At 56.9% G+C, this 25,106-nt stretch overlaps 1 protein-coding gene across 2 annotated transcripts in view; it reads left to right on the top strand.

Annotated features, from left to right (window-relative positions):
- The window catches only part of SHANK2 (SH3 and multiple ankyrin repeat domains 2), a 472,550-nt gene that overhangs the window by 428,963 nt on the left and 18,481 nt on the right, over positions 1 to 25,106 (top strand). For both annotated transcript variants that reach the window (XM_040639603.1, XM_040639604.1), the window contains 4 exons: positions 18,640 to 18,775; positions 19,342 to 19,422; positions 19,708 to 19,716; positions 21,076 to 21,096. In XM_040639603.1, the coding sequence (XP_040495537.1) occupies positions 18,640 to 18,775; positions 19,342 to 19,422; positions 19,708 to 19,716; positions 21,076 to 21,096 (247 nt within the window). The remainder of the gene's footprint in view (positions 1 to 18,639; positions 18,776 to 19,341; positions 19,423 to 19,707; positions 19,717 to 21,075; positions 21,097 to 25,106) is intronic.

Raw genomic sequence — 25,106 nt, 5'->3', positions numbered from 1 at the left:
GCCCTCGCCCTGGCTGCAGCCATGGTCCCTGGGTGCCACCTGCAGGAAGGGCCGGTTCCCAGGGCAGCCTTGGCGTCCAGCAGGAGAGGCCGGGCATGTCCCCGCTGTGCTGGAGCTCCCCTCCCCCACGGTCTCTGGATCTGAGTCACCCGGTGTCCAGGCCGGGGCTACCCCTCCCTGGTGAGGGGGCCTGGATGGCAGCAGGGACCCAGGAGGCCGTGGGGTCCTGGCCCGGGGGCCCCTGCCCTCACGGCCACGCAGGGTCTCCCGCAAGGAGACGCCCCCTCACAAGCCCAGGCTGACTTTCATTATACGCATTAGTGCTGTTGGGCGAAGCTGCTGGAATCCTGTTTCAGTGATTGGTCTTCTGAGTTAAGAGCAAAACGACTATTTTCAACACACCGGGAAGTCAACCACTTTAGGAATCCCCGGCCTGAATCAGGCCCGCCTGAGCCCACGCCGTTCCCCAGGCCCACGGGGGCTGTTCCAGAATGACATGCTGGCTGCACCCCAGAGGAAGGAGCAGCCCGCGTCTGCCCTCAGGCCAGTCACCAACACCCTCTTGGGAGGGCTTAAGTCAAGGGGTCCTGGGAGCAGCTGCAGAACTTTCTGGAGCATGTGGTCCAGGAAAGGCAGTGCCTGTGTCAAAGAGCAGGCCTCAGTGACCCTCTGCCCCGCACGCGCCTGCCCAGACCACGGCTGCGGAGTCCAGGGCCGTGATGGAGGAGCCAGGCCAGATGGGAGGAAGGGTCTGGAGAACATCGTGCAGAGGAGTGCTGGGGGCACCTTGTCAGCAGCAGGAGACTGGGTATCTGGCACATCCCCGGGAGGGAGTCAGGGTGCTCCCGGGGGGAGGGCGGACCCTGCAGGTGCACCAAGGTGAGCTGGTACAGTTGGGCTTCCACAGGTGCCGGGCCTCGGGAAGGGGCTGATCCCCATCCTCAGGGCTGTTGAGGAGGTAAGGAGGGAGGGAGGAAGGGGTCTGCTGCTGTTAGGGTAGGGGGAGCACTAGGAAGCAGTGCCGGGCAAGCCTTCCTTGGGGAGGGGGCCAGACGCCCAGTGAACCTCGTGAGGGGCAAGTGGGTCTGGCCCCCTCCCATGGGCAATCTGCCTCCCCCATCTGAGCCAGGCCACAGCTGAGCCCAGGCCAAACGCCAGGCCGCTAATGACCCACCAGACACGCAGGGCCATGGGGTTTGCCGCAGTGTCCTAGTGGCTGAACACGTGGCTCCTGTCATCACAGATTTCCCCCACGTCTCAGTCGGCACGGCGCCCCCCCCAATATTAGCCCTGAATGCAGCTTCCCTGCCAACTCACAGCCCCCATCCACGGGAGGGTAGCTCCACAGCTTGGCCCCAGCCCCTGCTCTTTGAGGCCTGTGACCCCCCCGATCTGGGGGCCATTGTGCCACACACAGACCTGGTGCCCTGCCCCCTATGCCCACCGCAGGCTGCACGGCTCCCCGACACCCCCCCTCCGCTGCCCTCCACACCTGTAGGTCCTGCTTGGTTTCCCTGGGAGGGAGCCAGCCCTGGAGCCCCCCCGCGGCTCTCCGAGGGTCTGCCTCCCCAGGAGACCACAGCCAGCACCCACAGCAGCACCCTGTCCGCTTTCCCACAACAGAAGGGAAGTTCTTGTCCCCCCGCTGCCCCTCCCCTGCAGTGCCCACCCTGGGGCCCACAAGCACCAAGACTCCCGGTGTGGGCATTGATTTCCTAATGCCCTCGAGTTGCACAGACAGGGACCCACTGGGCACAAGAACCAGGGCAGCTGACGCTCCTTCCTGAGAGGGACCAGTCAGCCTGCTGCCCCCGGCCACGAGGTGGGCTGGGGGCTCCGTCAGAGACACAAGGAGCCCCTGGGGGTAGGGGGCCGGGAGGATGGCACTCCGGGCAGCACTTCCACCACCTCCAGCTCGACACACCCAGAGGTGCCCCTGCCTTGTCCTGCCCTGGCCTTGGCACGAGCTTATCCCACAACCGCGAGGCCCTGCCTCCCTCCCTGGCCGCACCTCGCCCTGGGAGCCTGTCGGCTTTTGCTCCTTCATTTCACCAAATGCCAGGTTCTCTTGCCCTGTCTCGGGACATCTGGGGCTCCCGGCAGAACGTGCAGGTGAGGGACCAGCCTGCATGGGGCTCACAGAAGGGGGCAGGCTGTTCTGGTGTCTCCGGGCGACAGCCGTGTCCGAGGCCAGCTCCTCTGCTGCCCTAGGGCTGGGTGTGCGAGCTGGCACACACAGGTGCTCCCCGAAAGAAACGGTGATCTGCGGACAAGGGCGTAGGTTTGTTCCAGGGTCCTGGGGTCCGCGCCGTGATTCTCCCGGCGGTGCCGGCCAGCGGCTCCTCGCGGCCCCCCCTCCACCATGGAAGCTTTCAGCCCCGTTGGGTCTGCGGCACGATGAGGTCAAGCGGCTGCAGGTGTTCCCTGCTCAGAGTGGGCAGCTTCACAGAGGCCTGGAAACGGGCTGGAGAAACGTGTTCGGATATGGCACGTGTGCCCTCCAAGTCCCAGGAGGGCCCAGCAAACACCACACCCATGTGTGCGAGTGCATGCCCGCGGGGGGTGGGGGGGTGAGGGCGGCATCTTATCTTCACGTTGGAGGGGACCTTCTATCATGTTGCAGAGCACCGAGCCCCCAGAAGCCTCACTGAACTGGCATCTAGCGCCCTCCTCCCTTCCATAGAAGGGGCCTGGGATGCACACACTTCTGGCCTGTCAGACTGTCACCAGCGTCGTGCAGCAGCGAGGCGGCCTGTGGGAAGTCAGGCTGACCGGGGTCTCAGCTGCATGCGTCGGCAGAGCCAGACTCGCAGCCCTGAGGCCAGGCCGTGCAGAAGTGCTGGGGGCCGTTCATAGCATTGATGCCATAACCACGTAAAGTCCTCAGCACAGGGACGCATTGGAGGTGCTCACGTCTGTTCCCTCTTGATCTTGCTTCGCTAGTCGCACTGCAGATAGGGCCAGGCCCCCTCCCTCTATTCTGGTGGTAAGCCTGGGCCTCTGGACCCAAAAACCTCCCGTGAGACCTTGGAGCTGACCACAGTGGCCACGCTGAGCGGGTGCGATGAGGAGGGAGAGCAGCTCTGGGAGATGGGGTGGGGGTGGGAGGAGGACGCTGTCGTGGCAGGTCACCCTGGCTTCCCAGCCTGGCCAGGAAGCCTCCACATGACACTCGTAAGCTGCTGGTCTTGAACTGAAATGATATTCACCAAGAGCATGGCAAGGCAATGGGCTGAGCCCCCAAGCCCCCGATTCGCACCCAGATCAGCCCCAGTGGGAGCCCAGGACGTGACAGACACCTGTCCTCACAGGACTGACTGCCGGCAGAGCAGAGACAAAGCCTGCTCAGATCAGAAAGCAGAAAGGCCAGCTTGCGGGCCCAACCTTGCCCGAGAGAAGAGGTTGGGGGGACGTGGGGCCGGGGGCACAGCGGCCCCTCCCTGGCAGAGCAGAGCCTCTAGCTTGGCCTCCACGCATGTCACACACCCATCCTCGTCCCTGGCTGTGGGATTGGCGGAGACCAGCGGGGGCTCACTCTCCCAGGACTGCGGATGGAGCCCCTGTCCCAGGTCGCTTGCTCCTTTGGGAAACAGGGAGCTGGGACCTGAACCCTGGCGTTGGACCCCCCCAGTGTGTGTCCACATTCCCAAATAATTACTGAGCACCTGCTGTGGTTCAGGACCTGGAATCAGCATCGTGACGCGTGCTGACGCGTGAGGCCAGCCGCCCCTGTGCTCGGCACAGGACACCCCATCCACGCATCCACGCGGCTCCACGGCTAACCCGAGTGAGCACAGAAACGCGCCCCACGGTGCCTATGTGGGCCCCACGGGTCGGGCGGCTCAGGAAGAAAGCGGCCACGCTCTGAGCCCACACCGGGGGGTGGCCCACGGCTGGCTGGTGCACTGAAGCCCTCTGCTCCCCGCTTGCCCGCGCCGCACACAGCTTCCTGGAGGGGGTGTGGAGTGGAGCTCCGGGCCGGAGGAAGTCCCGGGCAAGGCAGCCCGCCCACTGCTGCACGCCGGCTGCCCAGAGACGAGTGTGGCATTTGGGGCCAAAGCGCCTGGCCAGCCCCGGGGCGGCTTCGCTTCCTCCACACAAGCCCCGGGGGTGAGGCCGCCTGGCTGGGCTCAGGCAGAGGGCTGCTTCGGAGAAGGGGTCGGTGACCTCCTGTCTCCTCCAGCACTGTCGCTATTGCAGTTGAGGGAGTAACATGCTCGGGAGGTGACGGGGTGGGCTGAGGGCTCTCTGGAAGAACGATGTGTGAGCAGGTGGCAGGCCAGCCCATGCCCGAGGCCGGGTGAGGGGCCTGGGCTGTCAAAGACCCGTGTCCAGAGGGACGCGGCTCCCTGGGAAAGACGTGAGCTGGTGCAGGCACGCCATCGGAGACAGAGGAGACAAGATCGGGGTTGGAATGAACCGTGCTCGCGGGCGAGCTGAGAATCACAACCTGAACTGCACTATGTTCGCACGACTCCCGAAGCCGAGAACGCTGTCGCGGAGGCTACCCGGGAGCGCGGGAGGACTGGGCGGCGGGCAGCAGGGCGCCCCTTCGGCACCTTTTGGATCATGTCCCACGTCCACCGTTTCCCAGACGAAAGGGTTTCCTGATTCTCCCATCAGGGAGAAACGTCCAGGAAGACAGCGGTTTGCACCATGCGTGAGGGGCTGGCTTTGCCCCGGAGCCCACTGACCAAGGCCACGGGAGAGCCGTCGCGAGGAGGCGTAAAGCACTGCAAACAGCGGGAGGCGGTGGCAACACGGTCTTTGGAAGCCTGATGTCAAGTCGGACCCTTGGCTGCGGGAGGGGACGCACCCCACAGGCTTCGGACTCAGCGCCAGCGTCCGACAGAGCAAGCGAGCGGGGGCCCAGCACAGCGGGGCCGACCGGACCCCTGCCCACGGAGCCCTTAGAGCCCGCAACCCCAGGCCTCGCACAGGCGTCCCAGGGACACGCTGCTGCGCACAGCTGCACGCACCACGGAGGACCCTCACGGTGGAAGACGGGGGTGTCGTCAGGACAGGCGGACGCCTCTGGGTGCCGCCGGGGGCTATCTCTGGGATGCGCCCTTAGGTGGACAAGCATGCTACCGTCTCTGCAGGGTGGGGGCAGACATACACCTGCACACACGCACACGTGCACTCGTGCACCACACGCCCATGCTCACGCGTGTACAGACACAGGAATCTGCTCATTCCTCCCTCTTAATGGAAAGATCATCCACACACCCCACCTTTTTCGATTTAGTGCTGCCTCTGGGGCGGGGGGAGGAAGACCAAGAATTCTGAGTATGAATGGTTTTATAGATCAGATTATGAAATTGGGTGAAAATTGCACATAATTATAAAACACCAATCAACATGTTAAAAGTCAAAAACAAAATACTATCCGCGAACGTAACCGCTAATTAAATTAGTGGCATTCACAGAGAAATTATTTCAGGCGGCGGTTTGCGTAGGGCTGCAAGCGGAAGCAGGAAGTCTAAGCTCTGTTCAGTGATTAGACCGTTGGTCCTGGCGCCGTGTCCTTATCCTGAAACTCACGATCGTAATGACGGATGGCTGATGAACAGACGAAGCGCACGCAGACAGATCGGGCGAGCAAACAAACCATTACCTTCACGTCAGTCATTAGGAGCCCGATTTTCAGTGAAGAGAGAAAAGTGTAAAATCAGAGGCATCCGAATCTTGCTCTCAGTTGCAGTCGAGCTTGTCAGCAAACACGCACCGGGAGCCCAAACACCCCGTCGCCCCAGAGAGCCGCACAACATCCCGTGAAGACACTGCCCCAAGCAGATGCAGGGCAACTGGAGCACGAAGGGAGCAGTCGCCCCGAGCGGCTGGGGCGCCAGGAGGGAAGGGGTAGAGCGCGGGCGTGCAGCCAGGGCCCGGGGACACAGCCGCTCCGGTGACCAATGCTGGGACAGCGAGCCTCAGGGGAACAGAGCTCTAGGTTAGAACCTGAAGTGTAACACAGGAAAGATCCGTGAGTCCTACGGATGTGAACAGACAGCCGAACACCTAAAGGAAAGAGGAGAAGAGACAAATTCTCCCCTAAACTTTATGAGGCTACTCTGTTCCTGCTCTCAGCAACATGGGCCTTCACCGTCCACCCCCAGGTGTGGCTGAGCTCAGGGACTTCCTGCCGTCGGGGACAGTATGACCGGGACCTGACGCGCACCCCAGCCACGTGAGCAAGGCTAGTATCACGGGGACGAGCCAGGTGCGGAGCACGAGCCCGGACGTGATGGGGTGGAAAGGGCGCCTCACCCTGGGGTCCTCCTCCCAAAGCCACAGCCCAGTCTGACCGTGAGGGGAGATTGTCTACAAAATTCCTGACAGGTACTCAGAACTGTCAAGGTCATCAAAACCAAAGAAGGTCAGAGAGCTATCAAGCCAAGAGGAGTCTAAGGAGATGCGGCTGATGGTAACGCGGGGTCCCGGATGGGGTCCTGACGGAGGAGGTGTGCTGGGTAACGATTAAGGAGATCTGAATAGACGTGGGCCTCAGTTACTATAGTAACGTGTCAGGGGCGCCTGGGTGGCTCAGTCGTTAGGCGTCTGCCTTCGGCTCAGGGCGTGATCCCGGCGTTCTGGGATCGAGCCCCGCATCAGGCTCCCTGCTCCGCTGGGAGCCTGCTTCTTCCTCTCCCACTCCCCCTGCTGTGTCCCCTCTCTCGCTGGCTGTCTCTCTGTCAAATAAATAAATAAAATCTTTAAATATATATATATATATAGTAACGTGTCAGTATTGGTTCCAGATGCATCACACACACGCGTGCATCACACACGTGTGCACGCACACGCATAGGGGATAGCGGGCGTGGGGTCCGGGAAGCCCTCCGTGCTGCCTCCCTCCCAGGTTCTGTGCACATCTGAAGCTGTTCTAACAAAACAAAGGAGACTCACTGCAGTGGATTTAAATATATCAAAAATGGTTTTCAAACATCCCGGAATTCGTAATGACACTTCTTAAAGAATGGGTCGCTTCCGAAGGAACAAACTCATTAATCTGAAAACTGGCTAAAAAAAAGAAAGAAAGAAGCAGCCGCAAGCATTTCTCTCGGCTTCTTTCACAGACAGTACCCGGGGGCAGTAACCGTTGAGAAGGGCAGGTTTCTCTTTAAAAATTATCCCAACTAGCAACTGGAAGAGGAACATCGGAACATCACCATTTCACGGCGCCCAGAGGCAGAGAACCCAGGGGCCGCTACACGCGGCGGAGAATCCGGCTGGCCGCTCCTCGGCACCCCCTCCGACTAAATCTTAACACACAAACACGCACAGACTCTCAGGGGCGCCTGACGTGGGGCGCAGGGCACCACCTGCCCCGATCGCACCTGAACGTGGTCCCGCTTCCAACCTCCACCTGATGGCAAGACAGAGGACACGGGAGCGTGGCAGGCAACACAGAGGGCGTGACGTCTTCGTTCCTCCAGCACGTGAGTCCCGAGGAGCCAGGAGAGGACCGAGAAGCCCATAGATGGAACGAGACAAGTGACGTGCCAGCCAGATGCGTCGGGGAGCTCTCAGGACTGCACTGAGCCGCTGTGCGTGGGCGTGGGCATGAGACCGTCTCAGCCACGAGAGGGCATTTGTATGACGATCTGAGCAACCCGAGTTGCCTCTTGGGGTGCTCGTGGTGTGGAAGCTAGTGTGTCTTTACCACGGGGCTGGGTCTTTAAATAAAAAGCGTGCTGAACTGCCTTCACGAGAGGTGGTAGGAGCTGCAGTTCCCTCCACGAGAAGCCTCGGAGGGCAGGGGTGCGTGGGCGAGGGAGGGACCAGGGCACCACCAGCTCATCCTTGCTGGCCTGGCGGACAACGTGGCAGTCAGTCGTCGAGGGTACCTGCCTCTCCGCTTTTGCATATTTGAGGGACGTTTTTCCATAATAGAAGTAGTAGAAATGAGCGTCTTTCCCAATGAGTAGTCTTTATGTATTAGCAGCTTTAACTTACAGAAAAGAAGAGTGAAAAGCACAGAGAATTCCCATATGCTCCCTCACCCCTCCTCACCCACCATTTCCCCTTGTTGTGACATCTTGTTCTGGTGTGGTGCATTTGGGACAATTCACGAACCAGCATGGATGCCTTCCTATTAAGTCAAGTCCGCCATTGACCGTAGGGTTCACTCTGCTTTGTACAGTCTGTGGGTTTGGACAAATGACATGTGTGCAGCACTGCCCTCCAACAGCCCCACCAGAATGACAAGCTCACAGCCCTCAAACTCCTCCGTGCTCCACCTCTTCATCCCTCCGTCTCGCATCCTGTGGCAGCCCCTGGTCTTGACGGTCTCCACGGGTTTGACTTTTCCAGCATTTTCTGCAGTTGGCCTCGCACAGTGTGGAGTCTTTTCAGGTTGGTTTCTTTCAATAAGGTGCATGTGAGGTTCCTTTGTGTCTTGTTGTGGCTTGAGAGCCTGTTCCTTTGATCACTGAATCATATTTCTTGGTCTGGACGTCCCACAGCTTGTTCATCCGCCTGCTGAGGGGCATCTTGGCTGTGTCCGAGTTGTGGCAATTGTGGACAAAGCCACTATAAACATTTGTGTGGGGGTTTTTGCGTGGACGTAGGTTTTCAGCTCATTGGGGGTAAATACGAAGGCGTGCAGTGGCTGGATTGTATGGGAAGAGCATGTTTCGTTCTGTAAGAAACGGCCGGCCCGTCATGCACGGTGGTGGCGCCATCTTGCATTCCCGCTGGCAGCGAGCGAGCGAGAGTTCCCGGTGCTCCGCAGCCTCGCCAGCACTTGGCGTCAGCGTTCTAGATTTGGGCCACCCTGACAGGGGCACCCTGCTGTGTCGTCGTCTTAATTTGCGATTCCCTAATGACATATGACGTGGGGCATCGTTTTACGTGCTCATTTGCCATCTCTAGGTCTTCTTTGACGAAGCGTCTGTTCAGATCTTTTGCCTATTTTTTAATTGGGTTGTTTCTTTCCTTATTGTTGACTTTTAAGAGTTCTTTGTGTGTTTGGACGCCAGTCCTTTGTCTGTGGCTAGTCTTGTTCTCCTGACGGCGTCTCTTGCAGAGCAGAAGATTTCGTTTTCATGAAGTCCTGCTTACGGATTTTTTTCTTTAACAGATGGTCACTGGGGGTCACGCAGATACTCTCTTACATTATCTTCTAGGAGTTTTGTAGTTTAGTGTCTCACATTTAGGTCAGTGACCCATTTTGGGTTAAGTTTTTGTGAAAGAGTGTAAGGTCCAGGTCTAGATTTTTTTTTTTTTTTTTTTTTTTTTTTTTTTTTTGCAGGTGGGTGTCCTGTTGTTCCAGCCCTTTGTTGAAAAGTCTGTCTCTTGTCCACTGAATGGCCTTTGCTCGTCTGTCAAAGATCAAATGACTGTGTTTGTGCGGGTCTGTTTCTGGGCTCTGTCTGCTGTTCTGCAGATCGATTTGTCTAGTCCCTCAGCAGTACCTGGTCACCGCGGTTTTACAGTAAGTCCTAAAGCCACGCGGTACCAGTCCTCCGATTTCAATATTGAGTTGGCTCTTCTGGGTCTTGTGCCTCCATAGAAACCTTAGGGTGAGCTTGTCGGTGTTCACGAAACCACTGACTCGGACAGAAATCCGCTCCTTAGGGGCCACTCCTGAATATACGCTGAGTGCCAGGGAGCGTCACGCGGATGAAGGAATTTCTGTAGAAAGCGAGGCGGCAGGGCCAGGCCGGCGGCTCGGGGGGCACCCGTGGTGTGAAGGGCCTCATGGGGTCTCGTGTCGTGATGAGTGTGTTCTGGGGCCTCGTCGGCTTCTTGGTACCCAGGTTCGTCCCTAAGGGTCCCACCCGATGACCTGTTCTGTTTGCTGCTCTCTCTTTTGTTTGTTTTTTAAGATTTATTTTATTTATTTGAGAGAGTGGGAGAGAGAGGGGGAGGAGGGGCAGAGGGAGAGAGAGAATCTCAAGCAGACTCCCCACTGAGCACAGAGCCCAGCATGGGACTCGATACCACGACTCTGAGATCATGACCTGAGCCGAAATCAAGAGTCGGATACTCAACCGACTGAGCCGCCCAGGCGCCCCATTTTTTTTAAGATTTTATGTTATTATTTATCTTGGAGAGAGAGAGCCTGTGCTGTCTTTTGGCCGATTGCAGTCCTGGCCTGACTCCCCCCTCTTCGAACCATCCGGTACCTCAAGAATCACGGGCTTGAGGAGGAAGCCCCGCTCCCCAGCGCTCACTCGTTAGGGCCACAGAGAATTTTTCTAGATGCAAGATCACCTCCAAACCCAGAATACCTCCTTTGACTTGCCTCTTCGGGCCGTCAGCTGCCTTAAACGTCCGCCCCACTTGTGAGTATCTTATTCTGCGGTGTAGTATCTGTTCCTGTCACTTTTTTTACATTCTGATGATTTCTGTGCCGGCTTAACCTGAAGCATGCTGCCCTGCAGAATGTTTGTGCCCCTTCTGATATAGAAGATGCTATTCGGGGCGCCTGGGTGGCACAGCGGTTAAGCGTCAGCCTTCGGCTCAGGGCGTGATCCCGGCGTTCTGGGATCAAGCCCCAGGCTCCTCCGCTATGAGCCTGCTTCTTCCTCTCCCGCTCCCCCTGCTTGCGTTCCCTCTCTCGCTGGCTCTCTCTGTCAAATAAATAAATAAATAAAATCTTTAAAAAAGAAGAAGAAGAAGAAGATGCTATTCTTCCGAGAAACATGTTGCTCTCCCCCTGGGAACCTGGGGATTGATAGATGACTCCAGCCCGCCCATGACACAGGAATTGGCGAAGTGTCTGAAAACCGTCCCAAGTCTGTGAGACTCCAGGGGCGCAGTCAGTAGGAGGGCGTGTTTGCGGGGAGTATCCGTCCCAATGTGTATTTTCAGGATGACTTTCTTATTTCTGCCATCTTTTGGCATAAAGTATTTTTCTGCTTCCTATGAAAAAAAAGAATTAATATGGAAGAGAGAGCCCCAAACAAACATGCTGTGGAGGAGATGGAGGACACGGACCGCTCGGGGAGGACAGGAGTACAGAAAGGTATGATGCGTGTGCTCAGCGAGATAAGAGGAGATAATGCATCCTCGGAGATAGAACAAAAAATATTCCTTTTTAAAGTCACAGTCACAAAACAGAATCAGAGCTCTTGAAGTTAAAAATACTACAGCAGATATGAAAATTCTGACAGGTGGATTACAAGATAAAACCGACAGCAATCTCCCAGAAAGAGAAGATGTGGGAAATGAAAGAGGAAAGATAATTAAATTGGAGGACCTGTCCAGAAGGAGTAAGTTTGCCTCAAGGAGAAAAGGAAAGCAAGGGAATGAATGGCCAAGACTTAGTTGAAGGGAGCGTTCCAGAACAGAAGGGCATGAGTGTCCCAATGGAAGAGCCCCCCAACCCCGGGGACCCAGTGTGGGAGGTGAGGGCAGAGCCAGACATAGCACAGGTCAGCACACCTCAGACAGCCTGGAGCAGAGGGGCAATCTTGTGAGGCTCTCCGGCCTTGGGGTGGGGTGGCAGGGAGCAGATGCAGGCTCCATGAACATGATCAGGTCGTAGATCCCTCTGGAACAGACCTGGAAACTAAGCGAAGCATCCCCTTCAAACTCCTGAAGCAAAATTCTTTCCAAACTAGAACTGTGTGGCCCAGGGAATGTGAGTTCTGTAGTTACTATTCCATAAATATCAATTAGTTTGAGATGTTTGCTCAGATCATCTATTCTCTACTGATTTTCTTGTCCAGCTGAATACAAAGGGGTATTCAGTGTCCTGCTGTATTTGCAGAGATCCCCATTTCTCTCTTTTATTCCATCAAACTTTGCTTCAGTATGTTGAAGCCCCGTGAGCAGGTGCATAAATGTTTGACCGTTGTCCTTGTTATGAATTCCCTCCTGTAGCATTATGAAGCATCCCTCTTTGTTTCTGCTAATACNTCCCTGAAGTCTATTTTTTTAATAACAGCTTTATTGAGGTATAATTCATATCTGTAAAATTCAACCGTTCAAGGCACCCAATGTGGTGGATTTTAGTATCTTCACAGAATTTCGCAACCATGCACACAGTCTAATTTTAGAACATTCTGTCATAGAACGAGACCTCACGCCCATTGACTGTCATTCCTCATCCCCTATCCCCTTCTCTTTGCTGCTAGGAGTAACACTATGAAATTTTGTGTGCAGCAAGTTGTGTGAGCATATCTTCAGTTCTCTTAGGAATATGCCTGGGAGTGCAGTTTCTGGGTCATTTCATATCTCTGTGTTGAACTTTTTGAGGAATTGCCAAACTGTTATTCAAATTGGCTGACATCTCTCTTGTGTGATATTAATATAGGCACTCCACCCGTGGGAAGACTTGTGTTCATTGCTTTCAGCCTCTCTGTGTCTTTGTACCTAAAGTGCATACACAGCATATTAGATCTTTGTCTGTAATCCACTTGAATAATATCTGCCTTTTACTTGGAGTTTTATCCCATTAACATTTAATGTGATTATTGATGCCATTCAGTGTAGGCCCACCAGTTTGTTTCTGTTTATCTGTTCTCTTTTCCTCTCCTCTCCCTTTTCTGCTTTTCTTGGATTGTTTGACTGCTTTTATTGTTTAAAGACTTATTTATTTACTTATTTATTTGAGAGGGAGAGAGCAAGCACACATGCAGGAGGAGGGGGCAGAGGGAGAAGCAGACTCCCTGCTGAACAGGGAGCCCAATGCGGGTCTCAGTCCCAGGGCCCTGAGATCATGACCTGAGCCAAAGGCAGACACTTAACCTACTGAGCCCCCCAGACACCCCTATTTGACTACTTTTAGAACTACATTTTAATATACTGGCTTCTTGTCATACTTTACGTTCTTTTTAGTGGCGGGCTCTGGGATTACAGTATACATCCTTAACTTTTCAGTGCACTTAGAATTCGTACTGCAAAATTCACATGAAATATAACAACCTTGCAACCATGTAGGTGTGTCTGCCTCACGCCTGCCCCATTGTATGTTACAGTGTCACAGGCGTCACATATACTGACATTGTAAACCCCGCAAGACATTATTTTTGCCTCAGTCGCACCTATTTTTTAAATAAGAGGGAAAATCATCTTTAATATTTTACCTATGTATTTACCATTTCTGATATTCTCATGCCTCTAAGATCTAGTATCGTTCCTTTCTGGCTTGAAGAACTGCCGTTAACAGCAGGTCTCGTGGCTTTTGCTTATCTATAAATGTTTTATTTTGCCTTCATTCTTTAAAGATATGTTCTCTGGATAGAGAATTCTAAGTTGGCAGTTATTTTATTTACACAGTTTAAAAATGATCCATGGTCTTGCCTCCATGGTTTCTGACGTGAAGTTCACGGTCATCGAAATCATTGTTCTTCTTTAAGGAATACGTCATGCTTCTCTGGTTGCTTTAAGATTTCCTCATTTTAACTTTGGCTTTCAGCAGATTGGCTGTAATGTGCCTGGGTGAGATTTTCTTTATATTTATTCTATTTGGGATTCACTGAGTTTCTTTTCTTTTTTTTTTAAGATTTTATTTATTTATTTGAGAGAGAGAGAGAGAGAGCAGGAGTGGGGGTGGGAAGGGCAGAGGGAGAGGGAGAAGCCAACTCCATGCTGAGCAGGGAGCCTGATGCAGGGCTCGATCCCAGGACCCCAGGATCGTGACCTGACCCAAGGCACACGCTTCACCAACGGAGCCACCAGGTGCCCCTTCACTGAGTTTCTTAAATCTAAATTTATGTCCTTCACCTAATTGGGGAAGTTCTCAGCCATCAGTTTTTTAAATATTCTGACCTATTTTCTCTCCTTGTTCTGGGATTCCAATTTTCTACCCTTCTAGGACTCGAAACATTAGACCTTTTGACATTGTCCCACAAGTCCTTAAGATTCTGTTCACTTCTGAAAATCCTTTCTCTCTCTTCTTCATATGGGATAAATTCTGTGGATGTTGATTCAAGCTCACTCGTTGCTCCGCCACATCCATCTCGCTATTAAGCCCATCCAGTGCGTTTTTTAACCGACAGCATTGCATTTTTCAGTTTTAGCCTTCTCACTTCTTTTTACGTTTTTTATTTCTTTGATGGTATTTCCTACCTTTTATGCAATATGAGTGTGTTTTCCTATACCGAGATGAGTATTGTTGTAATAGCTGCTTTAAAGTCCTTGCCTGATAATTCCAACCTCTTAGTCACGTCTGGGTTCATCACGTAGATTTTCACTGGATCCTGGATATCGTGACAGTTCTGTGACAGCGTGGATTCTGGTATGTTCCTTGGATGAGTGTTGAGGTTTGTGCTTTAGCTGGTGATTACCTTGGTCGGTCTCCGTCTGCGGCGTCCAGCCTGTGGCGGCAACAGCTCAAATTAAAGTTCAGGCACCTGAGCCTCATGGGCCAGCTGTGTTGGTCAGGCCGCGCGGGCACAGTTCACACATCCATCAGGGATCTGGGGAAAGTTTACACACAGCAGGGGCTGCCATCTCTGGCTCTTCTCTGGGATTCTCCCCTCGCTTTGGCTGCTGTGGCCACCCCACATTCTGTCCTCTGATTTCTCAAGCCAGAAAGGCTGCAGTTTTCCATCAGAGCTACGGGTGACTCACCTCACACTCTATCCGTGGCCCAAAGCTTCCAGTTTTCCACTCGCATCCAAAATCTGCCTACCTCAGTTTATATCCCCAGAGCTTTCAGGGAGTTGTTCTTGTTTGTCTGAATCTGGGGGCGAGGGGATTGTTTTGTCCAGACTTTGTGTTACCTACAAAGGAGATGGTCTCAGGAGCTTTCTCTACCGAGTCAGACTTAACTCCAGTTAAGTGTGCAGATAAAGCCATTTTCGGGGTGCTTGGGTGGCTCAGGCGGTTAAGCGTCTGACTCTTGGTTTCAGCTCAGGTCATGATCTCAGGGTCGTGAGATCAAGCTCCGCATTGGGTTCCATGCTGGGAGTGACATCTGCTGAAGATTATCTCTCTCCCCCTCCCCCCACTAGCTCACTCTCTCTCTAATGCATAAATCTTTTTCGAAAAGCCATTTTCCAATAAGCAATGTCTCAAAAAAAAAAAAATCATCTCCCAAACTCCGTTCTTTGGGAAACAACTAGAGAACGTCCTTTACCAAAAATGAGGCTTTACACTAAGTAGCAATCAATATATCCAGGGGGTCTGGGAATCACGTGGCCCCAACACAAGACCAAATTGAAAGGAATCCTGGGGACACAGGCACAGAGAACACTGAACCCATGTTGTGCCGAGAAGAGCAGAAGTCTTTGGGAGTCTAAGTTTCTTCAAGAAGATAAACTTAGCAAAATACCCGACGTATTTGAAGATTCTGAAAAGAGATTTGCATAATTAGGAAGTGTTTGGATTGGAATTACTGGTAAGTACATAGAAAATTAAACCAACACACAAACAATAGGAAATGATTTTGCCCCGGGGAAAACACAACGTCGTCATAATATGCTGTGTGGCTTGGCCGTGGATAGATGCTACACAGCCGTGCCGCGCATCCTGGGTGTGGACCTAGGAATTCTGGCGGGACTGGGACCTGACGGTGAGATCCTGGGGATGGGGCGGGCGGCTGAGAGGAAAGACCCGAATTACTGGTTCTCGGCCAAGGGCGACTCTGACCTCGCGGTGGACATTCGATGATGTCTGGATAGACAGTCAGTTGCCACATTGGGAGGAAGGGGCTGTTGCCCGCAGCTAGCGTGTCGAATCCAGAGGTGCCGATCAACACGCCCTCGTGTGCACCCGCAACAGAGGTGGTTGGTCCTCGTCGCGACTGCGCCACCGCTCAGAGACCCCGAGCGAAGTCATCGTGGGCCGTGGTGGTGTCAGCGGACAACCTCTAAAGCGTAAACATCAAAACGTAAACAACACGGAAGCGTGGTTAGAGACACGGGGTTGGACAGAAAGAATGAGCTGAGGCTCTGGGAGCGAGAAGTGGTTCCTGGGTGGTGGGTCCTCCAGGTTTGGTAACAAGCCTTGTAGACCTCTGTCTAAACTGCGTGCACATGTGAGTCTCATGTTTGGAATAACCATTTGAGTGAAGAAGAGAATGGTTTAGAAAAGTACAGAAGTGCAGAGGAAGGCTTGTCTTCCTGTTCTTCACAGAAGTCCTCCAAACCGTGGTGGGTGCCACACTTGGGTCCTTGCCCTCTGCAGGACGTGGCCGTGGTGTCCTCCCTCCTTGGGTGGCTCCATGTCTGTGTAAGAACAATGAATGGAGAGACTTGCTACTCTGCCCTGCCAGTAACCGGACCCGTGACTCGGAATCCGTTTCTGTCTTTGAGGCTGTGATCCCAGGAGCCCCCAGATTTGCATTAACCTTGTACAAATGTGGCAAGTGATCGTGGCACACACCTCCCTCTGGTGGCAGCGTGCCAGAATTTGCAGGCCCAGGTGCCTTGAGGGACACCAGAACCCCGTAGAAGCTCAACCTGCCAACCCCGGGCGTCTGAGGAAGCAGCGAGCACTTCACCCGATCGGTCTCTGAGGCTCCTGTCTCCACACAACGCGGTTCAGAGCATGTTTTAGGGCTGGTAGCGGGTTCCACAGTCCCATTGGGGGAGAAACTGGATTTTGAGTTGGATTAAAGGCTAGGAAATTCTAAAGCAGGGCTCTTGCTCTTCTCTGCAGCCTGTGCTGGGAAGGAGAATGTCGCCGAGTGTCCCGTCCTGCCTTTGGTCCTAGTCTTGTGGGTTCCGAGTTGAACGGTGCTGCCTCGTGCCTCTGCCTGCTCTTCCGGCAGGAGGGTATTTGTAGGCACCCCATGCCCCCGCTGTCAGAGTGCTCAACCGTGCACCTGTGACTGGGCCACAAAGGTCTGGAGCCACACAGCCCACAGCTCTGACCTTGGTATTCTCACTCTGGGGGAAGAACTCCTTCCAAAGCAGGATGGGAATGTAGGAGGGGGCTGGTTGAGGGGAGGCTGCACGGGGAAAGGAGAGCACGGTGGGCCCACAGTCAGAGCAGGCTCGAGAAGCCCGGCCCTTCGGTCCCGAAGCAGGTGCCATGCTTGTCCTCAGCAGAGGCAGCTCTTTGGGTGCCCAGCCCGAGGAGGAATGCCTGGGACTTTTCAGGCAGGACTGCCAGAGGCGAAGACCCTCCCCTGCAGGTGGAAGGAGGCAGGGCCCAGGGCACTGCCGGCACCCATCCTCCTTCAGAGGGGCTCCCTCAGCCCGCGCCTGGGCCTGGGCTCCCCACCCCCACCGCACACCTGCTCCCCGTCCCCGCTTGCCTGGACCTGTTGTCTCAGGTGGCGCTTGGCACAGCTGGAGTCTCACTGGTGCACTGACTTGTGCGTGGTCGAGCCCCCATGAGAATGTGGGCTGCAGAGGGGCAGGGACAGACCGCCCGCCAGGATCACCCCTTACATCCTGGCTTTTAGTGGGTGCTCTGAGCAGGAGTGGTGGACGAGTGAATGAATGAGCAACGGTCACTTCTCTGGGGCACGTACAGGAGAGGCAGGGAGGGGAGGGACGTCGTTTGCAGTCCAGAACAGCTGCAACATGTCCCCCTCGTGAGTCCCCCTGCCAGGCTCTCTGGGAAGAGTGTGCCCGTTGTTGGTGTGTGGACCTGGTTGCACGGGTGTGAGGACGGTGAGAAGTCACCAAGCCTGGTAACGTCTCTGCTTGAGGAGATCTTGCACTTCGGGTTTTAGCAACTACAGCAACATGGGGATGCCGGTTGCGGGGCGGGCAGGGCATCGGGGCCTTCTCACTTGTTCTTTGCAGTGGGGACTTTTCTTTCTTGGAGGACAGTGCACAGGGTGGTCATGAACTCCACCATCTGTGGATTCACTCCCTCTGCTGCCCTCCGTGCCTGACGCCCACCCTGGGGGCTGTGGGGATGGCAGGTGCCAGAGCCCCCCAGGAGAGGTCCGGTTCAGCCGGCCGGAGGTGTGGAACCCAAATGCCTGAGATCCCCCTCTGTGCTCTCAGCCACCCGGTCCACCCTGTCTTCTCTCCCCCGCCGGCGGAGGGTGGGAGCGGACAAAGCGGGTCTGCTGCTGGGCCGAGCTCTGGGAGGGACAGTCCCACCTCTGCCTGCCGATGCCAGGGGACAGACGGAGGTCAAGGGGCAGGCCGTGGCCAGGAGCTCAGCGAACACTGGAGCGGCCATGATGGAAGCCTCATCTGGGTCCCTGGATGAGCAGGTGGGGACCCGTGGCCCTTAGCACCTTGTCAGCCAAGACTTTATGCCTTTCCAGCCTCCCCAGCAGGAGAGGAGGAGGGAGGGAGCACCCAGAAGAAATGGGCTGTTTTAGTGTGATGTGTGTTCCCAAACTATGTGAGAAACAATTAGTGTTTCCTCTTGAGTGTGAAAATGGAAAGTGGTAGGGCCACACCCCCGGGACCCTGGAAATCTCCTGTCTGGCTTTTCGCACGTGGCTGGCGGCCAGGAACTTTCTCCCAGGCCTGCCAGAGCGAGCACCTAAGTACCCTCGGGTGAGACGAGTCAGTCCTGGTCCCCTGCAGCTGGAAACCGCCTCGCACGGCGCGACGGACCCCCCAGCCATGGTCAGGTGATCTGCAGCCCCACAGCAGCCTCCCGCTGGTCCCCCCAAAAGCATCTTCGGTTCCAGAACCACAGCGGTTTCGTGCTGTCGGCCTGCTGACCCCATCCGTTGGGAGGCAGGGCTGCCGCTGCCTGGGGGTGGGCGCTGTTCCCTTCGGCCCGCGTGGCCCCTCACCCACAGCCCCCGTCTTCCCACAGGTGAACAACGAGAACGTTGTCAAAGTCGGCCATCGGCAGGTGGTTAACATGATCCGCCAGGGAGGGAACCACCTCGTCCTCAAGGTGGTCACGGTGACGAGGAATCTCGACCCGGACGACACGGCCAGGAAGAAAGGTGCCCGCTCCGCCGCCCCGCCCCCGCTCTCCAGCCTCCTGTGTTTGGACACACTCGGGGGCCCCCGCACCTCCTTCTGGGGGGCCCATCCTCAAGACGAGGAAAAGAAGCCACAAAGGAAGGTTGAGAGAGGACTGTGGGCTTGCCCACTGGACAGAGGGGCATCCGGCAAGGCTGTGCTCTGCAGCCCAGGGTCTGGGGGCATCAGCACGCGTGCGAGGCCCTAGTCCTTGCCGCGATGGGGGGAGGGAGCCAGGGGGGGCTGCAAGGCTGCCGGAACCGTCAGTCCGTTAGTCACCCGCAGGCACAGCATGGAGAGAGCTGGACCAGCTCCATGGACTTCTGCTCACTCAGGGAGGGTGAGGTGGTCCCGATCCATCGCAGCCTGAGTGGAGCCCCAGTGGGTGACCGCTGCTGCTCCCCCACCTCGGGGAGACGCCCGCCTGTCCGCCTTCCCCGCAGGCTCAGGGCCACTGGCTCCCAGGTCATGCTGGAAGCATGGGGGTGGGGTGGGCGACATCCTAGCCAGGTTCTCACACCTCTGTCTCTCCAATCTGCCCCTGAAGCTCCCCCGCCGCCCAAGCGTGCTCCAACCACGGCCCTCACCCTGCGCTCCAAGTCCATGACCTCGGAGCTGGAGGAGCTCGGTAAGAGTCGCCCGTCCGGCCTGCCCAGCCCCGCGCTGTTGCCAGCACCTGGAACACAGTGGGACCAGCCTCTGTGCAGCCTCAGGCCGTGCATGGCCTTTGCTCGCTTGCTTGCCCCGGTCCCTGAAACCCAGGAATGGCGTCGGGTCCCTGTGTGTGGGCGGCTCCCACATTGGCATCTCCGTGGGAATCCTGCTGGCTTCAGGGGTGGTTACTAGTTTTGCCTTTTCCTCTTTTCGGCTCATCTAACATTGTTTTGTTTTGAATTTTTGGGCCTCTCACTAGTGGATAAAGGTAAGCTGCCCCACAGTGTCCCCCAAACAGCTCCCCTGCTGTCTAGGGCCTCCCCCACCCCCGAAATCTGCCTTACTGGTGCTCTGTGCATGCTCAGACCAGAAAGCTCCCACCTTTGGGGTTTGGCATAGATAGTGATGGGGCTGGCCAGCCTGGCAGGCTGCATACCGGGGGTAAGGAGCTCCTGGCATCTTCTAAAAGGTCTACAAGGAATAGGAGGGCTGTAGCCATTGGCCCTGTCGTACAGACAGGGAAGGGTGTGCAGAGCACTGTGTGCCCTGGGTCCAGTGGCACTGATGGCTGCTGGGAGAGGGAGGACCCTGGAGCCGGTGTGGGCCGCCCGGATGCTGGTTAAATGTCATGCTTGGGCGTCACCATGGAGCCCAGGGACACATTTGGAAGGAGGCTGGCTTTGACCGCACGGAAGTAGCGAGTGGGCTGACGGGCTCACTCTGCAGAGAATGCAGAGGGGGCCTCACTAGGTGCTGGCGGGTGAGCGTCTGTGCACCTGCACACAGGTCCCGTCCCTTGGGCCCGGCTGGCCCCAGCGGGGTAACGTCTGAGCACCCCTCACTGGTGTTGAACTGGACATCACTCCCACCTGATCCCAGCCTTCATGGGGAGACCTTTTGGACCCTCCCCCCAGAAAGGACAGAGCAGCCCTTCTTTGCAGCATTCTCAGGGGGGAGGGTGTCCATGGTGGGGACGGTGCTATGGCCGCATGGTCCTTCCCTGGGCCCCGGCTGCCTCCCTGCTAGCTCCCCTCACCTGTCACTGAGGCTTAGCCTTCTAGAAATCAGCACCCCTACCGTGGTGCTGCCCACCCCCTGCCAAGAACAGGCAACTCCCCACAAGCCCCTCTTCTTCTGGCCAGCAAAGCCTGACCGTCCCCACACAGCTGGCCTGGCACCTGGTGGGGATAACAGCAGAACCGCTGCCTGCCTGTTAAAACCGGACAGCACGTGCCACACTGCCTCCTCTAAGGGGCCGCAGCGTCTCGTGGCCTGACTGTCCCCTGTGCGGGGTCGCGGGGCTCCTCCTCATCTGCTCCCGTTGTCTCTCCCCTGCCACATGGGCACAGAGCTGGGGGTGGGGAAGGGAGCTCAGTAGGAGGGACGCCCCGGGACAGTGCCTCATCCGTGGCCAGAAAGCAGGTTTGCCAGCTGGGCCTGTCAGACGGGGCAGGTCACCCCATCCCCCGGTTCCTGGGAAAGCTGTAAGTCCAGCTCTCTAGACACCCGGGCCTTCCGTGTCTGGCCCCCGTGAGCTGCGGGTGAGGGTTAGGCTTCCCAGCCCCTGAGCCAGGCCCTGGGGGAACGCTGCCATCTCCGGACTCACGCTCCCCTTTCTGTTTGCAAGCCTCCATCCGGAAGAAGAAGGGTAAGGGGCGAGTCCGGTGTCTGTCCCCAGCCCCCGCCCGCACACCCTCTGGAAGAGAACCCCTCTGTGGCTGTCGGCGTGGCGTCTAGACTACCATGACCGTGGAGGGGCCCAGCTCCGGACCACGTCCTGTTTCAGTCTGTCCCGTCTGCTTCGCTTCTCCCATTGTGGTTCCTCTCCCCACAGAGTGTTGTGCATTCCCCCCAGAGCTGTGTCATCGTCATGACTGTGAAGGCCGAGGGACCTCAGGTTGTCATGGCCGGACCTGCCCCACCGGCCGGCAGCCTCTACGCTGTGTCCAGGCCACGGCCACATGCAGCAGGCGGTGGGGGTGCAGGCCAGCGGAGTCCCTGGCACAGGATGGAGGGCTGGACCCCTGACTGCTGGCCACTGTTGCCAGGCGGGGAGGGGCTACCCCCCTCGAGCTCCCAGAAAGCCCCTGGCTCTTCCATAGGCCCGCGCCGTGCCTGCTGTCCTTGAGCTGGTAGGAAGGAGGGAGCCGACAAGCGTGGGGTGGGAGATGGTCGCCGTACTGTGAACAGCAGAGACTCCAATCCCACGAGGGCCCTGATGGACGCAGGCCCCTCCTTCCCCAGCATCCACATTTTGAGGTGTTTCTCACCTGGTTGCTGGAGACAGCTAACCCCCATAATTGAAAGAAGCATAATTATTTCAAAACTGCTTTTGGGGGTGGGGGGAGAGCGCAGAGTGGCCCCTATCCCATGACCCTAGGCACTGAGGCAAAGACGCAGATGGTATTCTGATCGCTGAAATCAAGGGGTGGGTCTTAGAATCCAACACGGCAGCTTCTGGGGGCAGGATAGCGCGTGCTGGAACACCAAGGCAGAGTGCCTCCTTCCTCCCCTCCCCGACCTCCGCCCCCCCACCTCCGGGGGCTGCCCAGGAAACTCCCAGGGGCCTTTCCTGGACCGGTCACCGTGCCAGCCACGTGGTGGGTGCCCAGGACATAGAAAGCTTCCGCGATTGCATCTGTCCCGGGGTGCCCCTTCAGTCCAAGGCCATTGCCCTGCTGTCTGCCACCCTGTCCTGAAGAAGCCCCCCCAGCGCCAGCTCCCAAGAGCTGCACTGCATAACAGAGTTGGCCAAGGAAGTCCCCTGTCCAGGGGGCGCCCGTGGCCTGCACCCCCCAGGCCCCATCCACTTCACCCTCCTCCGTGACAGCCACTCTGGACCGTGGGAAAAGACAAGTCACAGTCCTGTGGCCAGCACGGCCCAGAGCAGAATCGACACAGAGGACAGGCAAGGGACCCGCCTTGAACAGCTGGGAAGACTGGATGCAATTCGAGACTGAGTGCCCCTCCCCACATTTCCTGACCCCAGCCAGAGCAGGAGGCAGGTGTGCACGCAAGACCCCAAAAGGCCAGCAGCCATGGCCCACCCAGCTCCCAGGGGACTGTGGGGTGCAGTGCAGGGCTCCAGGGGCCCATGCCGGCTGACAGGCCCGTCCCCTCACTGCAGTGAGGGAGAGGACAGTCTAGCCTCACGCCGTGGGGAGCATCAAACATCGGTGGGCATGCAGAGAAGCTCCTGCCCACCACGCTGCCCCCCGCCAGGCTCTTCCAGGGGATTGGTCTCAGCTCCTCAGAAGCATTCCCCATTCTCCAGAGGGGCCGTGTGCATCAGGGGAAAACCAAGCCTTTACATCATACTGGCTGAGTAGTGCCCCCAAATCCACGTCCAGCTAGAACCTATGAAAGGGACCTTACCTGGAAACAGGGCCTTTGCAGATATAATCATGACGAGGCCATCCTGGACTAGGCTGGGCCCTGACCCAATGCCAGTGACCTCACAGAAGAGGGAGAGAGTCAGACACACAGAGAGGGGGCCACAGAGGAGAGGTTGGAGGGGCCAGGAATGAACGCTTGGAGCCCCGGAACCCGGAAGAGGTGAGAAGCATTCTCCCCAGGAGCCTCCAGGAGGAACCATCCTGCGGACGCCTTGATTTGGGGATTCTGGCTTCCAGACCGACGGAGAATAAACTTGTTTTGTCCTGAACTGGCCGCGGCCGTTCTAGGAAACTCTCGCCGCACTGAGAAGCCCCCAGTCCTGGCCCCTCCGGGCTGACGCCTGCTCTGGCTGCAAGCAGTGAGTTTCCGGCTCCTCATCTCGAGAAGCCCTTGCTTTTGTCCTCCGGTGTTTCCAAGACCTGCCGTAGTCCCCAGACAGCGTACTTGTGGGCACAAGGGCGAATGGGCCACCAGGAGAGCCCCCAGCCCCGGGCCGCTCAGGGTGAGAGCCAGGCTGGGTGATGGGACCGGCCTCGCCGTGGCCTCCCGGCCTGCCAGCGCCTCTGGCTGCACCACAGGCCCGTCCCTTGGAAGACGGGGGACTCCTGGGGGCCCTTGGGCTAGGAACAGCCCAATGGAGTCAGAGCAGCCCTCCCTGCATGTCCCCGCAGGGAGACTGAGTCAGAGGGAGTCCAGCTGGCCACAGCTGCTGCTTCCGGACCCCGCGGCTCGTGTTAGCCTCTGGGGCTGACGCTGTTTGTTTTCCTCTTGCGGAGGAACTCCTGCCCAGGGTCTCACCCCAAGGTCTGGCTCATGGAGCGTGGGTTCCTGCAGCAGGACGGCTCAGGGCACACTGGATGACTGCCTGCGGTCAAGGGTGTGCTCCTGGGTGGGGCGGCGGGGACTCCTGATGCTCTGGTCCTCCCTGCTCTGGTTCCATGGGTGACCTTACCGTGCTGTCAAATCCACCACCTCCCCCCCACCCCCCAGAGCGCCCTCATCCCCGCGCCAGCAAGCTTGCACTTGATGGACAGCACGACCCCTGTCCCCTGAACAGACCGCAAGTTTGCACAGAAAATTACAATACAGGGCTGCTTCTGGAGCCCCTCATCAGCTCTCTACTAGCTGGTTTTTTAAGATTTGCCCATTTTCAAATGTGTCTGCAGGATTGTTCTCAGCCACAGAATATTTCATTTTAGGACTGCAGGGGGCTGGACTCACTAATCCTTTTCATTCGGAGCCCCTGAATAGAGACCCAAACCCTGGCTTTTGTAAATGAAACACAATAATCCTTGGAGCCTCACAGCCCTGGCTCGTGTTCTGGTAAACAAACCCTCAGAGACAGGGGCTGAGTGGTCCTGAGTCAGGCAGGCAGTCTCCCTCTGAGACCGGAGCCAGGAGGAGACCCTGCCTCCTGGGGAGCCGTCTCTCCGTGCAAATCGCACAAACCACACTAAGTGGCTCTCACCGAAGAAGCAGCAGAGAACCAGCCTTACCCCCCACAAGCCAAGACACTTTGCTGTTGGCTCCAAAGAGCATTTGGGTGGAGGCAGGAGGGCCAAGGTGTATGACAAAGACAAGGCTATCCACTCAAGGTGGCCTCTCGCCGTGGGTGAGTGTGGTATGGACAATGCCCTGACTTCACCACCAGCTCAACCAGGCAGGCCATCCTGATGGCAATCCTAGATCTCCACTGCCCACGGGGGGCCTCAGCACCCCTGGCCCAAGGTGGGGGCACAGAGGCTGGATGACCTCGACTGGAGCCCCAGCTCCCACCACCTGGTCCCCAGTGTTTACCTGCATGACCTTTAGCACCTCAGATCCAGATTGTTCCAGGTTCTCATTAGGGTGAAAAGCGAGGCATTTAGAATTTCCACCAGGGATGATTTCTTACCATGCGACCTTGGCCTCACCTGTGCACACCCAGCATTCAAGGCGTATTTTTAGGGTGCCTGCCATGTGCCCAGAAGCTCTGCGATCATCTGCCGCCTGCTTGTTCAGGGCGCGTGAAGATCCCAGGCAGTACCGATACCGCGGAGCAGACCTGCAGCATGCGGGGGAAGGGGCTTCAAACCAGAGCGACAGCTAGAACCAGGAGGCTCGCCAAGATGCGGCTGGTTAGCTCTGCATCCCAGGATAGCGTCCCGCCCGGCTCCCTGCCCCAGGGGGACCGCGCCCGATGCAGCCTGCGGCACAGCCAGCACTCCACCGGCAGGGCCCCCCACGGGACGAGTGCTGGGCTCCGCATCCCGGGGGCCCTGG

Source organism: Ursus maritimus, unplaced genomic scaffold, assembly GCF_017311325.1.
Source record: "Ursus maritimus isolate PB19 unplaced genomic scaffold, ASM1731132v1 scaffold_23, whole genome shotgun sequence".
NCBI lineage: Eukaryota > Metazoa > Chordata > Mammalia > Carnivora > Ursidae > Ursus > Ursus maritimus.
This window is presented reverse-complemented; position numbering and strand designations above follow the sequence as displayed.